The 17,401-nt window shown below is 46.3% G+C and overlaps 2 protein-coding genes across 3 annotated transcripts in view; one reads left to right on the top strand and one right to left on the bottom strand.

Moving 5' to 3' along the window:
• Positions 1–17,401, top strand: part of LOC144467992 (uncharacterized) — a 100,188-nt gene that overhangs the window by 50,298 nt on the left and 32,489 nt on the right. The gene's annotated exons all lie outside the window — the stretch shown is intronic.
• LOC144468437 (uncharacterized) lies at positions 1,451–5,633 on the bottom strand. 2 transcript variants are annotated; one of them, XM_078177899.1, is made up of 4 exons: positions 5,436–5,633; positions 4,556–5,036; positions 2,065–2,737; positions 1,451–1,907 (listed from the first exon to the last, which is right to left on the bottom strand). In XM_078177899.1, exons 1-4 carry the CDS (start codon positions 5,613–5,615, stop codon positions 1,475–1,477), a joined length of 1,767 nt encoding a protein of 588 aa, XP_078034025.1. In that variant the 5' UTR covers positions 5,616–5,633; the 3' UTR covers positions 1,451–1,474. The 2 variants fall into 2 exon arrangements, with proteins under 2 accessions (XP_078034025.1, XP_078034034.1); XM_078177908.1 differs by lacking the exon at positions 1,451–1,907 and having other exon boundaries at positions 2,061–2,737.

The following is a 17,401-nucleotide window of genomic DNA, read 5'->3' as shown; positions in this document are numbered from 1 at the left end:
TACGTTGCTATTATTTTCTCGATATCGCCAGCTAAAAAATGTCAATCGGCGCAGAAAACAATAAATCCAGATATTTCCAATTAAGACAATACTAACTTTGAAGTTACTAAGAATCTTCGAGTACCATCCACGATACTAAAAGCCCTGATCAAATATGATCAAAGAAAACATTTCCATCGAACAAACAGAGAAACAAACTCGGCGCGCTTGTAATTGTAATAAAAATTTTCGCGCTCACCTACGGTCATATAAAACCTGTCTATCGTCACCTCGCGTCGTCGCATAAAACGTGCGGGCTAAGTGGGTGCGATTCAATTAAAAGTTCCGAGTGCTTTCGTCGCGGTTCCTGCGCGCGCATAAAATGCGACGGAACGACCGAACGGATTCGTTTATGCCCGATCGTGAAACGTACGCGAGCAAATAGAGCCGGAAACGCGTGACGGAGGATCGATCGCTCGTAAAACGCGACAGAGTGGAGTCTTTTTCGTCGATCGCCGTTTCCGCGAATCCGCGACGCTGCAAGTGTTTTCAGCCGAGCAAAATCATTTTTGACCATATTTCCATGCACTCCCTTGCTCGTTAAATATACAATAATCAATCCAGATCTAGAAATGTGCAAATAGAATGCGCATGTGTGTATATTCGTGTAGAGAAAAACACAGAGATTATTTTCTCCACTCGGGATCGCGTTTTAGACCACTGAACACCGGTCCAGGAGCCAACAGAATTCCCGTAAAATTCGTCGGGACGCGTTTTACGACGACGCGGTCCGTAGGACGCGCAAACACTGGCGATTGAGAAACGGTGAAAATGTCCTAGGCTTTCGCGTGACGCAACGGCAACGCGGACCTTCGGAGGAGACATCCTCCAAGGGCAATTTTGGCATACGGTGACGCGAGGAGTCGGAGCCCGCACGAATTTCTGTCCCCGAGACTTGCGTCACACGTCGCGGAGAGACCGGCAGCGGAAAAATCGAGAAAGTCGCCGAGGAAACACGCCGGATGTGTTCGCGAAACATGCATCATTGCGCTACGTGAGCGCGTTACGTGGCTCTCCGTTGTTGCTCGCGACGCGATCCCCTCGCGAGCACGGGGCGAAATTTCAAGGTGTAATACGAGTCGAAGAGACGCCGGAGGGTCGCAGGAAAATTTGATTTATCTCCGTGCAAATCGAATGCGAGAACGGCGATCATTATTCCGACGGCGTCGCGGCGCTTTCCCGAGCCGGAAAACAACGCGAATGCGTCGCGCTCGTTTCGCTTCTCACAATTTTTGTAACGGTAGAACCATCTTTTTACCTCTTCCAGATGATGGTTGTTTAGGAAATGTTTTGTTATTTTACCTCATTATTGTTTCATGCGATGAATAAGGCAGATAGCTAGAGGCAACACTTTTTGTTAAAAAACGTCGTTTTATTGAGCAAAATTTTTACTTAACGCTTACGATAATCTACGTCCGAAAGGGTTAAGGTGTTTTCAATTGTCCCAGGATTCCAAGATTCGGACGTGCAGTATTTCGACGATGAGAATAAGGAGACAGACGCCCTCGGCAATGAAGAACATTTCGAATATAGGTCTCAGATGCTTTATGGTGAGAATATCGTCGGCTGGCGGGGCACCGTATTGCGCGCCCTCGTCGAGTAGTAACATATTGTCCAGTCTCTGTATCATACCAATCTCTCGGTACCTAGTGACGAGTCGGCGCAGAGGTCTTCGATAAACGTAGCCCTTTCTCGAGTAGAGGAACACCGGGAATCGGAACACCGGTGCCTGCATACTGTACAACCGGAGGCGTTTGTTGCTCCTGTAGTCCCAGTTCAGTCTGTCTACGGTGAACTGTTGCACCACGGTTAAACCTTTCCCTAAGAACATCGTGTCGACAGCTTCTTTCGGATCCATCACCTTGTAGCTGTTAGAAAATACGGAAAAGATAAATCTTTGAATAAATTGTTAGATACTTTTGGTGCAGCCTGTAGTGTTGCGTCATGATATATAAGAACATCCGCGGAAGCCAGGACAGCAGCGACGCGTCGTTCCGAGAGGCTAGAAAAGCCCCGGAAGATTACCTGCGGCCCAAATCCCTCACGTCCCCATCGGTGGAGTCATTGAAGTAAGACAGAATAGCAGCTGGTCCGCCGAGTGGCTGGCCAGAGTCACGTAATTCCTTGAGATTCCTGAGCACGAGGTCGGACTCGACGTCGGCCAGCGAGCTGGTGAACGTGCTGTTGTAAGCGGTGCTCAAGAAGAGAGAGAACACCATCCAGAGCAACAGCACCAGCTTCAGCCCGAACTTCCTCGGGAGGGCGACGCTCTGCGAGAGCATGATCGAGGAGACGTACTCGAAGGGGACTCGTTCCTTGATCAGCCCCTTGACGGCCAGTTTGCGCAGCGCCAGCAGGAGCAGCACGTAGACCATCAGCAGGAGGACCACGCAGAGCCAGACGGCGTAGTGGAACGGCGTCAGCAGCAAAAGCATGCCGGTCTGCATGGTCTTGTACTTGACCAGGCCGGCGAACACCATGTTCCTGTACATGTACCAGCAGACGATCTCCATGTCGTGGAAGACGTCCAGGTCCACCGGCCGCGGGCCAATCACCACGTCCACGTCCCGGGCAATCAGCTTCGCCATTGCCTCCGACCAAGACATGCTGGTCCCAGCGCTCGCGTCCATGCTGATGTTGTAGTAATCCCCAAAGTGCTCCACCAGCAACGCTCCAACCGCTCGCAGGTTCTCGTGCCCTGACAGGGAATAGTCGATGAGCTGTCGAAAAAGTTAGCTCCGAAATCGAGCGAGACTCCTCTCTCGGCGAATTCCATTTCGACGGTCGCCGGGAGTCCGCTCCAGCGAGTCGGATTAATGGACCGCTGCGGGGAGTGACAGTGTTTAACATATAAAGGGACGTTCAAAGCGGGCTTCGGAAAGTGCAGTCGCTCGGCTAATTTAGTTCGTATTCGATTGAGCCGGATTCCCGGGGTCCGGCCATTTTGCCTCGAAGCGTCGCAGACGGTGCGAGATAATGTTGACGCTTTGCCAGCCGACGGTTTTGGAGCGGTTCTTTTCATAATCGAAGACTTATTGATCCGTCGCACTATTCAGATTATTAGATTATTTAGACAATTCGAAGAAAAATATAAATTTATAAATTTATATATAGAGAGCGTAACAAATTGTTCATTAGTCAAGGCTGAATCACGCCGAGTCGAAGTTCCGCTCGACGGTCGACGCAACGGGCGTCGTTCCTCCGAATCGGCTTGATCGCCTAATCGTCGCAATTAATTCACGACAAGAGCAGCGCCGTCGAGCGGCCGCGATACATATTCAGTAGGACCGCGGCACCCGAAAATAATTGATGGGCCCCGTTTCACGAGCGTCGTGACAAATTGCCGGAATGAGAAAGCTCCGATTTCGGGCACTGTTCGCGACGCGGCCAGGAGAGCGATTTCATTGCCAAGGAGGCGGCCTTGGTGCGACCATTTTTCAAACGCGCCGCGCGTGTCGGTGTCGTAAGCGTTGGATAAAACGAGACAATAGGGACAAGTTACTTTCCGGAATTTTTGTCCGAGAAGCAGCGCGGAACCTTGGACCGGGAGACATCTTTGTAATAAGCTCGCTTATGCGGTCTAATCTGGGAAAACGGCGGACAATTTCGGTATCTTGTCGAAGCGCTGATAGTCAATTTTCCGCTGCTGGTTAAGTTCTATAGGGTAGCTAATATTATTTAGTGAAACAAGTTAAATACTCCGATAATAAAATTAAAAGTTTGTTGAATATAAATAGGAATATTAAGAAAATTTAATAAATAAAAAAGCAACGTGACAAACGAAAAGATTTCTTCAGTTTTTCGTAAACGGTATCGAATGATAGAACGCGTCATTATACAGCGAGATTTGACTTTTATCTAAGTCGAACGAGGCCTCGGCTTTGTTCGAGTTTTGCTCAAAAGCCCATAGGCGATTCAATCGGCCAATCATTGTTTTGAACGCAGAATTCTGCGGTCACGTCGCGCTTTCCGCAAAACGGGGCCGGGGACGCAGTTTCGTTTGACGAATCGATGTCCCTGTAACAATTTTTTACACCTTCGTTAGGGCCTTTCAGCGTCATTGTTTGCAGAATCCGCCGCGATTGTCGCGTATCTGTGATTCTTGTTCGAGTGCCGTAGAAAATATTGCACATTTCGAGGCGGACAAAGGAATCGCGATCGATGCGCGGAGACTCGTGCCCAGACTGCGGGAATTCCCGAGGTTTTCTAGTTTTCGCAGCAAAATGGTGGCCAACTAGAAGTCTCCTACAAAAAAAAATCATTTCAGTGTAGTTCAAAGTGGTACAGACATTATTAGAATTTTCATAGATTCTACTTTTAACCCATCAACTACCAGGATCCCCATTTGGGGATTTTGATATAATATAAAATAATTCATACGATGAATAAGAATTTTATCTCGTCACCACGTTAAACAGGACTCCCAATGCGTCAGCATTCCCTGCCACTTCGAGATGAGGTCTGCCCTTATTTTCCTGCGACCACTGTTAGCGATCCAAGAACACAGCCGGCTCACCCGTAAGTCTGACGGTGTCCTCTATGCGCCAGAACCTGACCGTCTCGTCCGCCACCATTCCGTATTTGACGGAGCATCCGCCCAGCGGACAGTAGCGTCGGGTATCCGCCGCGAACGTCGGAATCCCGTGGACGTCATCGTCGCCCGGACTGCAGAATCCCACAGATCTCACTGTAATCCCCTCGGCTGTCTGATTCGCACGGATCACCGTCCCGTACGGTCCGTGATCGAACACCAGGAACGCGATGTCCCGATACCCGGCGTTCCGCAAATCTCTGGCGAACGAGAGCACCGCGTCGTTTCCGGTTCTGGTCACGAACAGGTACTGCAGCGTGGTCTGCATCGGCGCGGCCGGCAGCAGCATTCCTCGGGAGCCGCGGAACCCGTCCTCCATCTCGATCACCACGTAGCTGGGTATACGTTCGTTCATGATCAACAGCATCCGGGTGGCAACCAGGACGGTCGAGTCCTTGGAGAAAGCCTTGACGGAAGAAGAAAACGTTGTTTGATAAATACGAGATGTTTGCGGAAATCTATTACGCGATGATGTGTGGAGTGAATCACTCGGCGGTTGCCTCTCGAATTCCTTTGAATTTCAGTAGCACGAGACGCAATCGTCTTTCGATTATTATAGTAGTTGGATTCAGGAAGGCTAGGGTATACAGTGATTGGATTCTTCTTGGATTTTTTGCAAATGAAAAATAAATCACCCTATATAATATTCTTACGACGGCTCAAGCACTGCTGATCGAAAAAAAGTCGATATCCTAATTTCTAATCAACGATCTATGAATTCTGACCGACCCTGAATGAAACACTGAACTCTACGAACTCCGACAGACCTTGACTGAAACACCGAACACGAGGAATTCCTACAGACCTTGGCAATATCGTCGAGCAAGGTCCCGGTCCCGTGAGCTATCACGTCGATCCTCCTCTCAGGGTTGAACAGTCTCCTCGCGGTGTGGTTCACGCAGGAAACGATCGTCTCGATCTGCCGGGAGTTGTCTCGATCGCGGAACTCGTATCTCCCATGGGCGTGCCAGATTAGACACGCCATCAGATGGATATTGATGAACTTGGCCAACATACCGGCACCGTTTTCCTACCAAATTCAGAGAGGAGAGAGAGAGAGAGAGGGACAGTCCTCCGTCGAACCGATTTCGGAAATGAGAGCTGGAAAAGCTGCGGGAACGGATATATACGGGCGTGATTTTATCGGCGTCGTGCAAAATTGATGTTCCCGGAAACTTCGATTACAAAACGCCGTCGATTGTCGTGATTTTTATCTTGGGGGTTTACGGCACGCGGTCCCGTTCCGCCAAGCGCTCCCGAGCTTCGCCGTGATAACCGTTCGATCCCGCTTGATAAGAAAATTGGAAAATTGCTGGAAAAATGTCCGCCGCGGAATCATCGAGCGATAATATTTTCCTTCCGAGAAGCTGGCCAACTTCGGCCGTGTTTCCAGTGCTTCCGCTAAGCTGGTTTATACGTCGCTTTAGGTTCTTTTGCGAAAGGTATTACTGTTAGCTGCCGGCTTGCTTGCAAAGGAAAATACAGGAGCGACGCGAAGAAAAGGATAACGCTGATGAGATTATTGTTGCAGCGATTTTCATCGCGCGCTGATTCCAACTCCAGTTTAACTCTGGGCACCGTCCCAGAATCTAAAATCATTTTTATATCGTCAAAGATTAGATTTAAAAAAGTATTGGAGGTCAGAAAAATTATTATAGATTTACTAGATTTATTTAGATGGCTTCGAGTGCAAAGGGTTAATACCTTGTTCGTTTTGCACGATATTTCTTCTGAGAAAATATTGGAAAGTCTATAAATCAAAAATAAAACCTACAAAATATAATCTATTCGTCTGTAAAATGACGAAGAGAATCTTAACCAGTAATAAATAAATAAATAATTTTTCGAAACGCTCTATTTCAGAACTTTGCGAATCTTCGTTCCTCCCATGAAGCATCGTATTAACCACGCGCTCGAACTCGTCCCATCAATTACGAGTTCCGCGTAATCATTTAATTGTCGTCGGCTGACCGAGCCCCGGCGTTAAACAACCGTCATTCGATTAACCCGTCCGTCGATTGCAACAACGATCCGCCGAGCTATATGTACGTGTATCGCCGAGCAGCGTGGAAACACGGCCGGCTCGCGCGAGTCGCGTGCACTCGCGTAAACGTGCACGCGTTTCGGTGCGCGCGAGCGAGAGGGTTGGCCGCGCGGGATCTCGCACGTGTCCCGGCACGTGATCGCGAGCGGACGTATAGGCGTGTCGGTGCGCGGATCCCGTTTAAAATGGGAATCGTCCGTGACCCCGGGCGCGATGCAGGGGCCGCACGAGCTCGGGTGCAAGTGCAGGGTCAAGTGCAGCAGGCAGCTCGCCAACCGTACGCTAGCCCCGCGACCATTTCGCCCCCGCCGCTCCGCTAAAGAGAGAGAGAGAGAGAGAGAGAGAGAGAGACCCCGTCCTCGCGGCACGCGTGATCGGGTTCCCGACCGAAACATCGGTCAAACTCGATTCCCCGACTGTTTCGAAACGTCCGTAGAAGGATTATCGAATAAACGTAAAGTGATTTATCGCTCCTCGGAGCGCGAGCCAAGGATTCCCCCCCTCGTCGCATCCCGTCGTCCTCGATGAAAGTTCGAGCGCTACCAAGTTTTACCTCCGCGGATATGGGCGAACTTTTAAAGAACGATGGTTAAGCACGTTTTCGAGAAGTAGATTTTAGAGTTCGGCCGACGGTTGCGTATTATGCAGTTTTATTAGACCGAATGGGATCTTGAGGATTCAATGGTTTTATCCGTGGAACTTGGTCCTTTTATTTTCGGTGATGCGATGAATGTAATAACATGCTTTCGCTTTTATAGACACTTGGATGTACATAGGGTGTCCGGGAAGACTGAGATCAAATTTCTAGCATGTATTATGCTATGTGTTACACGATGTATAAAATAATGCATCGAATAAATATCGCGTCGCATGCAAAGTAAAAGAGCGTCCAACGTTGCGAGAAAATAACAGAAAATCGCTATAGTAAAATTAAATTTGAATAAAATAGTTAACAGGAGATTCGAAAGTCAACAGGACCTAGCTATTATCTATTGGCTGTTCGAAATCATACTCGCACATATCTTCGACGAAATAAGGAAATGCGATGACAGAAGCGAAAGAAAGAGAGAGAGAGAGAGAGAGAGAGAGAGAGAGAGAGAGAGAGAGAGGGAGAAACAGTGAGAGGGTGAGAACGAGAGACGGAGAAAGTTTCGATCCTCTTTTGACCGAGAAGGCGTGAGTTATTTTTCAATCGGACTCGAAGTGGCTGCGAGAGTTCGAGGAGTACGTTTCTACGAGCGGGCGAGGTATTGATCCGCGGCAATTCAACACGGGAAAAACTTCCTCGAGAGTTATAAAATTCTCTTTTCTCTCGTTCCTCGCCTGATCCCGCCCGCCCCCTATCCGCGAACCTCTTCGATACACAAGTCGGGACAATTAAACGAGTCGAGTAGTGCGCTAGCTAATCGAACTTAAGGGCTATGCAGTCCGAGACGGCCAGACAGACGAGGAGAGAGAAAAAGAGAGAGAGAGAGCTCGGTTTTACGGTACAGTTGCGATATTAGCATACGTTTGCTCGACTCGCGTTGCGTGTGCTTTTGTCTGGCCGGCTCCCAGTCGATGCTTAACTAGCCTGAATTTATGGCCGGCCTTCCCAGACCACATTTTTCCCGATAAATCCTCGCCTACAGATTTCAAGCGTCGTCCATCCCTCGGTTAGTTTGCAAAAAGCCCATTTATCGAGGACAGTTAACTTGTGCATTTTTATTACAGATAATAACTGGGAGCAATGGCAAAGTCTGATCGAATCAATCGCGGAGATTGTATTATATTGCATGACACAAAAAATTTCCCTTTCTTCAACTTTGCACATAAAATTACCATTCGACCGACCGATCGTACAACAGCGTTTGGTCACCCTGTATATTAACCGCGCAACGTGTTCGCCGAGAATAATCATAAAAAATAAAAAAAATATTATTCAAAGAATTTGTCCATTAGAATTCTCGAGATAACAGCTACCTAATTACGAGGAAATTAATCAGTGGATTATAGCTGGTCGAAGAATTTTTCAATCGCTTTAATTGCTCGAGGCAAGTGGTTTGCCCGGGAATTCGTTTCGAGAGCATTTGCATCGGAAGCGATATGGGGCGTAAACGTTGAACAGGGGGGGGGGGGGGGGCGTGGATGTTTGACCGCGTCTGGTCGAATATGACAGTGATATGGGATTAAGATTGATAGAGCAAACTTCGGTGTGTCCGCGCATTTATCCTTGTTACCCCTAGTTACACAGCAAGTCAGCGGATTGAGACAGATGCTCGCCGGCGAGAGACTGTCCCTTTATGGTTGTCTCGGAGCGTCGAGTGGGGGGAGCGAGAGCGAACGAGGTCACTGAATCATCCTATCGGATCATCAGACACGCCCTAATCTACCCGAGAGACCCTCTCCACTCTGCCATTTTTTCTTCTTTCTATTTACACAAGCCGCGGAACCGGCCCGAATTTATTCAGAGAAGGGGGAATATATCCCAGCGCGACGACAGATACGAAACTGAGCTATCGCAAGTCCAAGCCATAATTTTTCTTCGCGTAGCAAAAATTGCTTGCGACACCAACGTTTCCATAGGAGATGCGTCGCGCTATTTTCGTTCGCATTACCATATTAATTTCCATTCGTATTAGCATAACAAATTCCAATGTATTTTAACGAAACCGCACTCTTCTCTATATCACAAATTTTGCAAATATCGCATAAAAGTCTACTCTCCTAAAAATCTAAGATTCACAAATTTACTTTCGATTTAGAATAAGTGATTGATAGCTGTATTTATTCGATCTCGTACGAAACGTTCGCCACGCGTCCGACTCGTTATTACATCGCGCGAGGGGTTAAATAATAGCAAAGCTTGCTCGCCGGATGTAGCCTCAGAATAGTGGCGCAGCATTTAGCGGAGGAGCGAACGAAACGGGATCGAAGAGATAACGCCGGATTATCCGACACTCGAGCAAACGATGAGGGATGAAAGAAGCGCGCCGCGGACAAAGGCGTCGCGGAATTCGTTCCGACGCGCTTCGAGGCGCCGGCGACGAGCAAAAGCAGCAGCCTCGCGCGATTCCGTCGCATTAAGCCGCGGATTCCGGCCGAGCGCGGACGAATAATTAACGGAGAGGGGGGGAGGGGATTGGTTCGATACGCGGGTTTCGCCGCATGGCCGCTCGATAATCGAACCGATAGGGCGGCGATAGTGACCGCGGCCTTCTGGGAAATCTGGCAAAACACCGGCAGCGGGATGCGAGCTTGTTCACGGCCGGTTCAAGGACGCCGGCGCAGACGCTGGGCGTCGCACTGTCTCCGCACGAGCGGCGGTGGCCGAGCTTCGGACGTCCTCCCCCACGGCGAACCGGCATCGATACGTCCGTATCCTCCGGTCACCGAGCACCACGATAGATTAACTTCCCCTAAAACCCGTGGATTAGGCTACCCTCTAGGATTAGAGACTTTCCGACCGGCGCGATCCAATTCTCCTCGCTTCTTTTCCACTTTTTGGGGGCCCGGCCACGGTTCTCTTTGAAATACTTTCACGCCGCTAACCGGATTGAACAAGTATTCGCAGCCGGTGAATACTAATTCGAGCGATTTGCATACTTGTTTCGAGACCGATGGGAGCTCCGTGGGTCCCTCGGCGGACGCGGGGATTGGCGGTGTATGCTGCTTGACTTGGAATGAAATAGCAAAGTGGGTAACCGATACATTAAAGCGGACTTTATAACGTGGAATAATCTGAGGGTGGTTGTGAGGAATTTTAAGCTGCTTTTGGTAATTGATAATTACATAATTATACATCAAATATACGTTTATTGTTATACGTAAAATGTGTATAATTATTGTATATAAAATATCAAATGTGCAGTGCGAACGAAGACAAAATTGATCAGACAAGTAGAACGACCCCGCCATAGGTCAGACAAGACATGCGAATCGAATAAGTCAACACTGAGACAAGTATAATACTGAGACAAATCAAATTCGATCACGCATCCGTTAAATAGTCTAAGAAGTCGTCAGCGATGACACAAGTGGAATAGAGTGACATAAGTCAGACAGACATTGTAAAGGATCAGCTGGGAAAGCTGACGGTGGAAGAATCGACCGACTCGATTTTTTTCCGTCTCGCTGCACGTGCCACCAAGAGTCCGCGAATTCCCCTCGTTACCGGTATATTGCACCTAAATAACGCGCAGCATTTCCTGCATATCGTAACTAACGTCCTCGACCGTGTACGCGAACGCGAAGAATGCATCCATTTGCATACGTTACGGCGGTGCACCGTACGTCGCACGTTCCCGACGAAATTGACGGGGAATGTTGCTCAACGCTCGCTGATCCTGCTTGTGAATTCACTTATTCATAACCGGACGTGTACAGGGTGTCCTAAAAGAGGCGCTCGCAATCGGGAAACGAGAGATTCTTTGAAGGCATTTGCCTTTAAAAAAATGTCCTGCATGGCATCGTTTACGATTTATTAACAAAAAACAGTGACGAACAAGAGACGATCTCGCCTTTCCGTTTTTCGTTAATAATTTATTAACAAAGCCTCCTAGGGCATTTTTTTAAAGGAAAAAGTTGCTTCTCAGAAACCCTTCATCTTGCTATTCCGAGTTATTTTTGCAACACCCTATACTCTATCTCGTCGCAACCGACGACTCATTCGCCCCGTAAAATTTTCCGCGCGGTCGAGCCGCAGGAAACAACGGTAATCTGTTTACGCGTTTACCGAACGATGTATAACCAAGGATTCTTTGTTTATCGGCGATCCTGTGATCCTTCCCGTAAGTCAAGGCTGCGGCAGCGGCGGCGTGCAGAGTTCGCCTCGTATTCGCGGGAATATGGATCTCTCGGAGCGCCATGAATAAGTTGCCGGCTTTCTGCATGATTTCTAGACTTCGTTAAAAGATTCTCTCTCGTTTCTCTCTCACTCTCTCTCTCTCGCGCGCGTTTTACGCTGCAATCTCCGGCTCGGATTTATCGAGCCGAAAGAAAACGCGTCCAGGAAGCGATGCCGTTTGTCTGTGCCCGAAATTTCCATAGAGCCACTTTCAATGACGCTTGCACGTTGCCAGTTATTATATATTATATTGTATAGTAATATATAAATTTTATATATTACGTGCCAATATTTCCAATATTGCCAACGCGATAAAATTGATATGGAAATGATCCTAAAAATCCGATTATAATTAAAATTAAAATAAACTCTTCTAAATTAAAATAAAATTAAAATATTATCATACTATTATCATAATTGTTAACTGTTATTATTAATCATTGATCTCACGGTTTTTCAAGCATCCGCGTGACAAGATTGAATAAATTACTTTCGCGTAAGAAATGAAATATGAAATAGCGCGTCGGAGTCGTATAAATCGACGATTCGCGAGGGAAGCTCGTCATTGATCAAGGGTCGAGTTCAAAGTCCCCGGGGATCGGAGAACGAACACCTGAATGGGATCGCGGAGTCGCGGCGGCGCTCGGAAATGCGGGAGGCGACAGGAACGACGCCGCCGCCGCCGTCGCCGTTACAACACGAATCTCGAGCGGGAAGCTCTATTAAGCGATGTTAAACGGCCGGCATTCTGGCGCGTGATGAACGAGCCACGCGAGATTCCCCAGCGAGGGAGGCCGGGGCGCCGACTGAATAAATCACCCGTGTAATTCGATATTCGTTGTCTTAGAACTTTTTCACCGGGCGTTGCAGAAACCCTCGCGCGCGTAATTACTCGGCCATCGTGGAGGAACGAAAATTTATCGCCGCGTGGATAGAACCGTCCGTGGAACGTTTCCGCTAGTCCGCTTGGCCGCGTGAACGAGCTGCCGTGAGAACGGGGTTCGCTCGAACGAATTAGAGCCGGGGAAAATGTTTAATTGAGTTTTTCGTCGGGACGGTCCATCGGCTCGCCAATTTCAACGCATTGTGTGCGGGACAGGTGTTGGTTCCTTTACTGAAAAGGTACTCGGTGACGGTACCTTCCGGAAATTAATGGAAACCTCTTTTAAATTCTGAAAATCCTCGTTAAATATTTTTCTCATCGATATTTGTTAACTTCGAAAAACGTTTTCTCAACCTTCGCTGGTTTTTCTACCGTTTCTTAAATTACAGTTTTATTTTATTATCTGAATTATTTGAATTATAATTTCGCATAGTTTCCGCCCTGAAAAAATGAATTAAGGCGATAAAAATGTCACAGAGAGTCGTTTACTTTACCCGGCAAACTCGCGGTGTTTCGAAGTAACTGGAATGGTCAGGTTGCCGAAGTTTCCTTGTTAAAGTGACTGACAATGTTGAGAGACCCACGGTCCATGCGGTGCAGGGCGAACGAGAAGCCCTTATTAGCATTCGCTCGGGATAATAACGAGGAAGTTAGTGTCGCGTAATAAATTACAGTCGAACACGCGCCGCCCGCCGAGTTGTTGAACTATCATCCCTGCATAATCGATACCGTCGATGCGTTGCTAATGAATACCTGACAAGCTGGTTCTCCCTCGGGAACAGTCCTGTTTCCCGTTTCCATTGGCGGCGCCGCGACCCGCAAGGAAAAGGGAGCGCCCTTAGGAGTTTCTTTATCTCGTTTAATTCGCCTTCGCACGACCGCGCAGAACCACGATCTCAAAAATTCAGTGACATTTAACGAGAAAGTCAACCTCCCTAAATGATTCAATTTGCATTTATTTATCAGGGTGGATCTCGAAACGAAGAAACTGATTATAGGAATTTATAGGTAATATTCAACGTTCAATATTCACTGTCAAGGTCTGTAAAAAATATTTAATTGTCAGTAGTTAAAAATTACCAACTTTTCATTATTTTTAGCGCTACTTTCATTGCACTGTTTCCAATGGTTGAAAAGTTCAAACAACCAGTCACCGAATCCCTCGAATTGAAACGCCACGACTCTCGCGAGCCTGGTCGACCGGCACCGTTTGAAATTTAAAAGAATCACGAACATTGCCGGGCGAGACTGCCTTCCGTGCGGTTCTTAATAATCCCGACGGAGCCTTGGCCTTCGTGTTTTAATGTCGCGAACGGCACACGTGCCGCCGAAAGCGAACCTCTGATAGTTCGAAGTTCAGAAAGTAAAACACACTTCCGCAGCCTTCGTTGCCTCCGCAATTATACACTGTTTGGTGAACAGCAACCAACGATAAAATCCGCGGTTGCTGCACTGTCGTCTCTATAGATCATCCTTGTTTGAACAGGTGTAGCACGTGCCGGGCTTGTCGGATCATTGGCTTACATATATCACTTGTTTGGCCGTTTACGAGACCTGTTGTATTTGCCGAATCATTCAGCGTATCCGTTCCACTTCTCCGGCCACCGGCTGGGTGTGTCCTATTTGTTGAACAATATACGAGACGCGTGTTCTGTTGGCTTGATTTTTGGTTCTGCGTAAACATATTTCCGCGACAAATTGCCGCGCGTATTCCGCTTGTCCGATTATTGATTTATATATTCTACTGGAATTATCGCTTGGGGAGGTTGCTGTATTCGTCTGATTATTTATTGAACGATTGAACGTTGTCCGCAGGTGTTTTCACAGACGCCCGATGTTTCGTTGACTCGTACTACTTGGCCAGCTATCTACTACCAACTACTCGGTCGTCAATCGCTTTACTCGTTTATACGCAACGGCCGCAGTTATCATTTACTCGCATTGCTTCAAGATCTTCTTAAAAGTGAAACACGAGACTCAACGGACCCCGACGCAATTAATTCTATTTTTAATTCACGAACGCCGTCATCGTTAATGGAATCGGGGCTTCCCGATCTCTCTAAGATCGCCCATAAATATGGTACATTTACATAAGCTTCCCGCAGTCTATTTATGCTGGCCCGCCATCGATACGAGAGTTCTATTATACGGTCTGATTTCGATCAAGCATCCGACAGACTATTTCCGCGGACAAAATAATGACTCATGCGACAACAAACGAAATTGCCAATTTACCGTGCTGTTCGATATCATACTCTCGAGCCCCGCCGAAAATAAACCGCGATTACCATGAAGCGCCATCGTGATTCGACGGTTTTCCGAGGAAAATATATATTCTTTTCGCGACAATGGAAAATTTAAGAAAAGAAAGGAAAATTCGATCGTGAAACTATCTAAATGAAAATTAAGAAAATCCTGGAAACCGCGTAACAAAGTATACCGTTACGGAAATATTATTTTGCGATGAAAATATAAGAGATTACGATCGGTTACAGTTACAAAGGAATACGCTCTTTGTTCCGCGCCGACGAAATTCCACGCGGCCTCCGAACGGTCGCGATATTATTGCGCACAATTTTCACCGGCGTCCGTTTTCCGCGTACGCGGGCGACGATACTGGAAAAATAGTAATCTCCGCGTGCGCTGCAGCAATTTGTAAATACCATTAAAAGCGGTATGTTGCCTGGACGTGTAATGAGATTACACTTTTTTAAGAGAGAGAGAGAGAGAGAACGCGCGACGTTTTCGAACTCGCTGCGCCAGACGTTTATGGCGAATGCAATAACCAGTCGTCGTTGTTCGCAGCGTCGCGCGTTGCCGATACTGTAAATAAAACGACGGTTTACGGTTCGTATATAAGTATCTGATTCGCGCGCGGCGGAAACAGTCGGCGACGCGAGTAACACTTTATTTCATAGGCGTAGCCTCGTCGATTTTTGAGAACATTACGGTCTCGGCAAAAATAATTGGTTTATTTATTTATATTTATTACTCTGTCAAGGTGACCTTCTTTGAGTCGCAGAAATATTATTTTTCAATGTTCTAAAAAAATAATAATTAACTATTTGCAGTCGAAGCCATTTTAATAGATAATCGATTAATACGATTAATAACACTATAAAATAATGAGCCAACGTTATCTAAAATTCAGTAGACATTCCGAAGCAGACGAGTAAACATACATCTGCGAGGCGCCTCTCCGTCGTCGGCGCTCTTTGAAATTCACCCCTCGGGCATTTCAACCCCCATCTCTGGCATGGGGAAACAGTCTATGCAAAACATGGGTAAATAAACTAGATACACAAATTATCAGGCACCTCGTCGGCATTCCTAGCAAATTACCTGTAGTGCTTTTTAACACGAATCCATTTCAAGTGCAAATAAATTTTCTGGCTTCTAGTATTTGAATTTAATATCTAACAAAATTCATTTTATAAAATTGAAGCTCGTATACAACAATTTGTTAAATCTAGGCTTTAGTAATATATTTATAAGAATAATTTTGGAACGGGTTAGAACAATTTTCTTGGCGTCGCAGAGTCGCCAGGGCAAAGGGTTAAAGATCAGCGAGAGGGTGGGGGTGAGCCTCTGCCAGAATTGAATCGCGATCTTGGCGACCGATGGCGTAGATAACAGGGGCTTCTGCTAAGTCACCAGCCAGCTAATTCCCGATTCTATCAGCGAAATCGTTTTTTCATTAGCCACCCTTAATTCTCCGGCGCGCGCGGTGCGCTTGGAACGGTTAATCGATTGCTCTGCTGATTAAGGACGCGCCTTTTTATTTTCTCTCTTTTTCTTCTTTTTTTTTTCTTTCTGTGTGTGTGTTTGCCACGTTCTGGACACGCGAGGCGAAACTCTGCAAATATTGGAAAAAAAAGCTGAGATCGTGATTAGTTTTTGCGAGTCCTACTTGTTATTGGGTTTGCTGAATCGACTGGAAACGTCGTTCGATTTTTAACGGCGACAAGCCGGTACTATTTTTAACCATGGAACAACCCCATGGGGTTGCCGCGACTTCGCTTCGTTTTCGAACAGTCTGCGGATGCGTAAATAAATGCTGAAACACTGAGGTTTCTCTTGTGACTGTATAGTCTACATTTTAAAAAAATATTGAAGAATGAAAATTAAATTGTACAAGTGAAAAGGTTATGTAAATTAGATTTTCATTATTGAGATTTTAATTCTCTTGTGCTGAAAAATGGAAGAGTCTAGTTTTAGGGTTACAGGCTTTCAATCAATTAATTTATGTTACAATATAAATTATCTTGGATATAATATTCAATAACCTCTGTATAGGGAAAAACTATACATTTTCGTCATTTTTTCGGTGTTCTACAAATTCGTTCAAATAAAATCAACACTCCACTCGATATTTCCAGCTTCTTGCAATCGAGAGGATTTTATTTATATTTTCCACGATATCGCACTTTGACGAGAACTCGAAATCGTTAATCATTGTTGTATTATTGGAGATTGATTTAATGTTTCCCCGTTCTGTCCACTCCTTTCTCGTTTCAATTCGGAGAGTGGGCGAGTCGGGAGGTTTGGAGGACTTCTGGTCGATTGCACGATATATGTATATGTACAGTTACTGCCGAAAATAATAAAGAATAATTTTAGAAATTTCAAACTCCTCGGAATATATTTTCAAAATAAAAAATATAAAACTGGTAGTACAAATTTTTTAGAAATTTATTTCTACAGCTTTTCAACTTACTTTTTTTTCTGTTTCTTTTCATATTTATTTAAATATATAATATGAAAGTCAACGTTATATTAGTGTCCGATTACTTTTGACAGTAACTGTCCATTCCGCGTGGTTATCAATCTCCACCGTTTATAACAAACACGACGAAAGTAGCGAGAAAATGACTGAAAGTTTAACAAAAATATCGCCGACGCGAAATTTACCAACGCGAGCTAAAAAGGGATCGGCGAACGCGTGACCGAAACCGCTAACATAGGAGAACAAATAAAAACACTTTGCCGTTCCATAATTAAGTTAATTAAATCTTCTTA

This window comes from Augochlora pura, chromosome 1 (assembly GCF_028453695.1).
Source record: "Augochlora pura isolate Apur16 chromosome 1, APUR_v2.2.1, whole genome shotgun sequence".
In the NCBI taxonomy this organism is placed as follows: Eukaryota; Metazoa; Arthropoda; class Insecta; order Hymenoptera; family Halictidae; genus Augochlora; species Augochlora pura.
Note: the sequence above shows the minus strand (reverse complement) of the source record. Positions and strands in the feature narration are given on the sequence as shown.

What these genes read in the sequence shown, in the direction of transcription:
- LOC144468437 (XM_078177899.1), bottom strand. Translation starts at nt 5,615, where the DNA reads ATGGCGTGTCTAATCTGGCACGCCCATGGGAGATACGAGTTCCGCGAT. An exon ending in GGACACCGTCAGACTTACGG is followed by an intron (nt 2,738 to 4,555) that starts GTGAGCCGGCTG and finishes ATTCCCTGTCAG; the next exon opens with GGCACGAGAACCTGCGAGCG. An exon ending in GTGAGGGATTTGGGCCGCAG is followed by an intron (nt 1,908 to 2,064) that starts GTAATCTTCCGG and finishes ATTTTCTAACAG; the next exon opens with CTACAAGGTGATGGATCCGA.